General features: G+C 39.2%; 1 protein-coding gene across 2 annotated transcripts; it reads left to right on the top strand.

Annotated features, from left to right (window-relative positions):
• Positions 1 to 1,055: 1,055 nt before the first annotated feature.
• Positions 1,056 to 6,939, top strand: dnajc24 (DnaJ (Hsp40) homolog, subfamily C, member 24). Of its 2 annotated transcripts, none has more exons than XM_028585956.1 (5): positions 1,056 to 1,173; positions 2,008 to 2,111; positions 2,975 to 3,110; positions 6,292 to 6,360; positions 6,564 to 6,939. In XM_028585956.1, the coding sequence occupies exons 2-5, from the start codon at positions 2,010 to 2,012 to the stop codon at positions 6,779 to 6,781; spliced, it is 525 nt and encodes a 174-aa protein (XP_028441757.1). In that variant the 5' UTR covers positions 1,056 to 1,173; positions 2,008 to 2,009; the 3' UTR covers positions 6,782 to 6,939. The 2 variants fall into 2 exon arrangements, with proteins under 2 accessions (XP_028441757.1, XP_028441758.1); XM_028585957.1 differs by having other exon boundaries at positions 6,297 to 6,360; positions 6,564 to 6,724.
• Positions 6,940 to 7,187: the final 248 nt, after the last annotated feature.

The raw sequence follows: 7,187 nt of genomic DNA, 5'->3' as shown, positions 1-7,187 counted from the left end.
ATGTTTTTTGTTTCAAACCAAAACCAGAAAAAATGCTTTCTGGTGTCAGAATCAAAAACTTATTTTTTTTTGCAATTCCTTTTATAATAATTCCTCTTGAATGGAAGAATGAAAAAGTCTCTCTACAATTCGCTATATGGTTTAAAACCAAAAAACGGAAGTCATGTGCATCATTTTTGTAGCTGTTTCTCAACGTTTTTTTTAATTTATTTATTTATTTTTTACTATTTTGTTGCTTTTGGAAAATTTGTCACTTTTTGATGTATACCCTCCTGTTTTTGTCGCTTTTTTGTTGATTTAAAGCCAAACCAAAAGTCAGCAAAAAATGTTTCTTAGCCATGATAGAATGAAGCAAATGAAGCAAAACAAAGATGACATTTTTAAAAGCAGTCAGCCAAGTCTGCCAAAATTCTGCTCTGAGTGTCATGTAATGGCAGTTTGAAAAACCCGTCTTTTTGGGTTTGGCGCACTTTCTAGATAAGGATTCTATGCAATGGGACTCAGAGTGCAATACTGGATGCCTTGATAATGTTTTTTTATATTTTCTTATTTTATTTGTTGTGTGAGTGTGTATCTGAAAGTGAGTATTGTTTTAGAGGCTGCACAAACTAATTTCGTTGTATGGTTCTACTGCACAATGACAATTTATATCTATTCTATTGTATTCTATAAATAAAGGTTGAATGATTGAATGAATGAATGAATGAATGAATGAATGAATGACTTTGGTTTTATATCTCAACAATCAGCTGTATGACCTGGAGGTCATGGAGCTATATATTAACACAATAACTTCAGCCAAAAAACAAAAAAAGCTATTAAAACCCAGGAGATTGTTTTCCTTATTTATATTTTTCACTTAATTTATTTTCTATAATTCTTTGGTGACCTCTGGCACTTTCAGTGTTACTTTATTTTATTTATGTTTTTCCTCTCTTTTGCTTTCATGTATATTTTCTGATGTATTTGGTCAAAAAACAAAAAAACAAATTTAAAATAAAAAATATATATAAATAAAAAAGAAGACCGGAAGTCTTCGTTCTCGGCAGCAGAACTCAGTCAGCAGGCGGAACTTTTGTTTCAGGGGGGCTCATAACATCGTTGCACAATATGTCGTCTCTCTGACAGCCAGACCGACAGCCTTGTTTTAAGAAATAAATCCATGGTTTTAAGGTATGCACAATGCTTCACACACACACAACTCAAACACATCAAATGTGTAAAAGACAGAGCTTAATGTGTGTGTTTAATGCGCTGTAGTTATGAACACGTGAGCACATTTCCGGTGTCAATAAAGGGTTGTTAGCTCGCAGCTAACCTCTGTCCAGCCAACAAACACCAGTACCAGTCTAATATATACTGTCTTATATATATATATATATATATATATATATATATATATATATATATAGTTATAGCAGTTTATATACTGTCTATGGCACCAGTACCTAATGACCTATTCGGGCTTATGAGCTGAATCCTAATTAAAATTTCGTAAACCCAGGCATTTGTCACTCTGCCTTGCACTTAAAAAGACTTGGAACATTTTCCACTTCTTTATTCATTTTTCATAAACATTATACAGTATATATATTACTTGTATACAGGGCCAGGGCGCTATTAACAACAATTTAATTATAGATTAATCTTTTGATTAATTCCTTGATTTATTGGTGATTTTTTTTGTTTACAAAATGTCAGAAAAATTGTGTAAAATGCCTGTTAATAACTCAAACATCTTTGGAGTTTGGTCTGTTGATCAGACAAAGCAAGACCAGATGCAAGGATATTTATTGTATAAAATATAATCTGTGAATATATACATATATTCACATTTGAGAAGCTGGAACCAGAGAAGTCATTCTCGACTAACAACACCTCATCGATGACCAAAATAGTTTCCGATCAGTTCTGTTTCTATTGAAAAAGCCAATGTTGAGATGAGTGGAAAGAGCTCCAGGTGTAGAGGTTGTGTGTGTTACTGATGTCAGTGTTGCGTTGGCGCAGGCATGTGTGACGCAGGCGAGACGGACCTGTATGCTGTCCTGGGAGCCAGGCCCTCAGACTCGCTCCAGCAGCTCCGACACAGGTACCAGCAGCTGGCCTTGCAGGTAAACACACCACTCTGTCTCTGTATCACACTGGTTCTCAAACTTCTTTCAATAATGTACCCCCATTTGAATTGTGTTTTTAAGCCTTTGTACCCCCTGACCAGCGATAGATTTACCAAACAACAGCCATGGAACTGAAAAACATTAAAATGCTGATGAGAAAAGGAAACAAAAAATGACAAAAACCTTGAAAAAGGCAGAATTGTTTTTTGAAAAAAAGCGACAAACACTTTGACAAACTTGGAGAAAAAAAGGAGACGGTAGAAAAAAGGAAGGAAGGCAAAACAGGTCAAAATAGTAACAAAAAGTGACAAACTTCAAAAACAACAAAAACTTAGAAAAAAAGCGCTCACGTACCCCCTGCAGTCCTCCAAAGTACCCCTTGGGGTACACATACCCCCATTTGAGAAACACTGCTGTATCAGCGTGAAGCATCACTAAACCCTTTGTATATTAGGGGTGGGAATCTCATCACTGGCCTCACGATTTGATTACGATTATCCTGTCAACCATTCGAATCGATTCGAAATCACGATGCATTACCTCCCTAACTGACATTATTAGATATTGCTACACATGGTTTTCATCAACAAATTCAAGCAGTCAGTTATGTATGAACTCCCCTTTTTATAGTATCTGCTCATAAAAAAGACACTTCCTGAACGTATGGTAGTCTGAACACAGAGAGCAGAGAGCAGGCAAAAGGCAAAAACAAAAAAAGCAGCGAGGGGAAAATCAACAAGCAACATCAGCACACAATCTGTGTTAAAATAGATTCTAAAGTTCAGCTGAAGATGATAGGTCTTCCTAGTCTGAGTTAAACTGATCAGTTCTTTCTGTGATGTGTGCGTACGGACACACAGTACCACCCAGACCGTCTCGGAGGCCAGTGTTCTTCTGAAGCAGAGTCCGGTGTGAAGAAGTTTCTAGAAGTGGATGCGGCCTGGAGGGTCCTCGGTGACCAGAACAGCAGGAAACAGTATGACCTGCAGAGGAGAGGTAGGACTTCACCGCTCACTTGATCTACTTTTACCATTGACAATCATTTTTGTTGATAGGATTCATGCTCTATTTTATGGCAATGGTCACGATTTGCATAACAGAATCTGCAACTGTGATGGGAAGGTTTGACTGGTTTGAGAAGGCTGTAAACATGTTAGACTCTGTAAATTGATGTGATGGAGTTTCTCATGTGAGTGAAATCTGTAACCATAGTTTCACTGGAGAGGGTACAAGCTGCTACAGAGGAGGGGCTAATAGGGCTGCTGGGCAAGTATTCAAAAAGTTATCAAAACAAAAAATGATTAGGACTAGGGCTGTGTGAAGAAGCCACGTGAGAGTAGCGTACGAGTGCTCCTGTGAGGAAAAAGCGAGAGGAAAAAGAGATAGCAAAGATAATGTAAAGTGAGTTAAAGTGCTCATATTATGCTAATTTTCAGGTTGATAATTGTATTTAGAGGTTATATCACAATAGGTTTACATAGTTTAATTTTCAGAAAACACCATATATTTGTTATACTGCACATTGCTGCAGCTCCTGTTTTCACCCTGTGTGTTGAGCTCTCTGTTTTAGCTACAAAGTGATACCTCTCAACTTCTGTTCCATCTTTGTTGGGAGTCGCACATGAGCAGTACCTAGGTAAGGACTACTAGCCAGTCAGAAGCAGAGTATGAGGTCGTGCCCTGACAGTACCTAGGTAAGGACTACTAGCCAGTCAGAAGCAGAGTATGAGGGCGTGTCCTGACAGTACCTAGGTAAGGACTACTAGCCAGTCAGAAGCAGAGTATGAGGTCGTGCCCTGACAGTACCTAGGTAAGGACTACTAGCCAGTCAGAAGCAGAGTATGAGGGGCGTGTCCTGACAGTACCTAGGTAAGGACTACTAGCCAGTCAGAAGCAGAGTATGAGGTCGTGCCCTGACAGTACCTAGGTAAGGACTACTAGCCAGTCAGAAGCAGAGTATGAGGGCGTGTCCTGACAGTACCTAGGTAAGGACTACTAGCCAGTCAGAAGCAGAGTATGAGGTCGTGCCCTGACAGTACCTAGGTAAGGACTACTAGCCAGTCAGAAGCAGAGTATGAGGGCGTGTCCTGACAGTACCTAGGTAAGGACTACTAGCCAGTCAGAAGCAGAGTATGAGGTCGTGCCCCTGACAGTACCTAGGTAAGGACTACTAGCCAGTCAGAAGCAGAGTATGAGGGCGTGTCCTGACAGTACCTAGGTAAGGACTACTAGCCAGTCAGAAGCAGAGTATGAGGGCGTGCCCTGACAGTAGCTAGGTAAGGACTACTAGCCAGTCAGAAGCAGAGTATGAGGGCGTGCCCTGACAGTAGCTAGGTAAGGACTACTAGCCAGTCAGAAGCAGAGTATGAGGGCGTGCCCTGACAGTAGCTAGGTAAGGACTACTAGCCAGTCAGAAGCAGAGTATGAGGGCGTGCCCTGACAGTAGCTAGGTAAGGACTACTAGCCAGTCAGAAGCAGAGTATGAGGGCGTGTCCTGACAGTACCTAGGTAAGGACTACTAGCCAGTCAGAAGCAGAGTATGAGGACGTGCCACGCTAGCAGCTAGGCGAGCATTATAACGTGTGTTCCAAAGTGACCACGTTTGTCTCTGATGTAAAGGCTGGACTACAATAGAGCTGTTTGGAGCAGTTTGTGAACAGTGTTTTCTGTTGGAGATGGTAAGTCACTTTGGGGGGGACTTTGGACTTTTTCACTTTTTAAACCTATAACATGCACAAAAAGATATATAACACAATAAAGGAGAGGGAAAAAGCCAAAAAGCATAATATGAGCACTTTAAATGTAAACAATAAAACAACAAGCTCGTCAAGACACGGTGGCTTCATATGTTATCAATACTACCGGTAAAGTGAAGGGAGTTAACCCCCGCTAACTTGTTGCTCTCTCGATAAATGTGAGCTGGTCTGTTTTAGGCTACATAAGGCTTGTATCATGTGGATAAGCCGACAGCGTTGTTGTCATTACTTAGAATTCCTCAGACAGAGACAGAAACTACACACTGTAGCTGTAACATCACACTATTTTTGTGCATGCATGTAAACATATAGCTGGAAAAAAAACATTTATTTTTTTTCTATAATTTCACTTAAAGTGTTTACCACATTATTGATGATTGTTTATCTAAAATCTCATTGTAAAAAAACATTTTGTGAAAGCACCAATTGTCAACCCTACAATATCGTCCATTATCGATATCAGTGTATTTGGTCAAGAATATGGTGATATTTGATCGCCCAGCGCTAGCTACAAGTCCTATATACAGTACATGGCATCGGTTGCATGTAACAATGCCTTTTGTAAGTTAACTATGACTAAATTATTCCTCACACATTGTAACACTAATTAAAACCCATGCAAGAGTCATTATCACTGTCAAACTGTAACCCTTGATAATGACTGTTTCCTCAGTGAACTGCAAAAAAAAGGTGTGTGATTGAAATCCGTCCGTACACCTGCCTATCCATATTTTCATTATCAGTCTATCTGTCACTCCATACGTTTATCCATCCTTCCATCACTTTTCCTTTCCCAAAAGGATTGTAACTGAAGACACTCTCAGGATGTCGATTAACGAGTGTCTGTAAGAGCCTGCAGGTCATTATTAAACTGATGAAACTATATGTACCATCAGTTCTCAAATACAGTAAAAGCCTGAATTGGAATAATGACTGACCCTTAAATGATGGCCAACACAAACACAGGCCAGTTGCAGCCGGTGCAACAACTCTCCAAATACGTTTGTCACTCACCAGTTAATTCCAATTCTCCAATCACCCACGTAGCCTGGTTCCTCTGAGTAATCTGATTACTGAAGTGCATTTAACCAGTTATTGACTTCACCTGCAGATAGTCCTAGGGCTGGGCAATATATCAATATTATATCAGCATCGATATATGAGGCTAGATATCCTCTTAGATTTTGGATATTGTGATATAACACAGATGTTGTCTTTTCCTGGTTTTAAAGGCTGCGTTACAGTAAAGTGATGTCATTTTCATTGTCATGGTCTATTGTTGTGTTAACATTTTGGGAAAGCCCCAATAGTCAAGAAGTTGTTTTTAATTCTCTATGATTTATTTTGACCCAACAGACTCTTGTTAGAATTGCGATTCATTGTGCAGTCCTAATAATAACGATGCATTACTGTTTCTCCAGCGCAGGAACTGAAACAGGATTGGCCGGTGGATTCTACAGTCTATCTGGAGGACATGACTTGGGACCAGGGTAACCACACACACACACACACACACACACACACACACACACACACACACACACACACACACACACACACAAACACACACACACTATATCTCCTGAGATACTATATTTCACTTTTCAATTAGTGTTAAATGGTCATGCTCCCTGTCTGTTTACGGCAGGCAGATGTTCTGTTTTCCATCTAAAATGTGAGTGTGTTGTTTCAGATGGGTGTGTGTATACATACAGCTGTCGCTGTGGCGGAGGATTCAACGTCTCCTCCGCTGAGGTGGAGGAGGAGACACAGATGAAGGTCACAGATCAGGATGATAAAGAGGAGGAAACATGCAGAGGAGTGGTCGTTTGCTGTGATACGTGTTCGCTCAGTGTGTGCGTCACGTGGTCCTTACATAGACAGACTCACACTTTAAGGTGCCAACAATAAGACTTATTTGGAAAACTTTCACCTTTGACAATGAAAATAATACAACTCAAAAAAGTTTTACTTACTCAAATGTAAGAATTTAGAATGTTTAAAAAAACATTCTAAATTTGGTGCAAAATGTAAAAAATGTTTGGTACGTGTTTAAAATGATACATGTTTTTGTGTGTGTATTTGTTATCTTGCAATACAAATATATAACATATACAGTACAGGAACTTTTTAAAGTTAAATGAGGGGTCGAAAAAATAACCAGCCTCGGCTTCATCCCGCTCCTTTTTGGACAGATTGAACACATTTCATAGATATTGTTTTTCCTTTTGGTGTGTTGCTACGCACTTATTGTGTTTTTTTTATTTTATTTCTAATTTATTTTTTGTTCTAATACAAATAAAGAAAGAAATTAAGT

This window comes from Perca flavescens, chromosome 8 (genome assembly GCF_004354835.1).
Source record: "Perca flavescens isolate YP-PL-M2 chromosome 8, PFLA_1.0, whole genome shotgun sequence".
Classification (NCBI taxonomy): domain Eukaryota; kingdom Metazoa; phylum Chordata; class Actinopteri; order Perciformes; family Percidae; genus Perca; species Perca flavescens.
The sequence above is the reverse complement of the archived record's forward strand: the minus strand, read 5'-3'. Positions and strand labels throughout refer to the sequence as shown.

What these genes read in the sequence shown, in the direction of transcription:
- dnajc24 (XM_028585956.1), top strand. Translation starts at nt 2,010, where the DNA reads ATGTGTGACGCAGGCGAGACGGACCTGTATGCTGTCCTGGGAGCCAGG. An exon ending in ACCAGCAGCTGGCCTTGCAG is followed by an intron (nt 2,112 to 2,974) that starts GTAAACACACCA and finishes ACGGACACACAG; the next exon opens with TACCACCCAGACCGTCTCGG. An exon ending in GTATGACCTGCAGAGGAGAG is followed by an intron (nt 3,111 to 6,291) that starts GTAGGACTTCAC and finishes CTGTTTCTCCAG; the next exon opens with CGCAGGAACTGAAACAGGAT.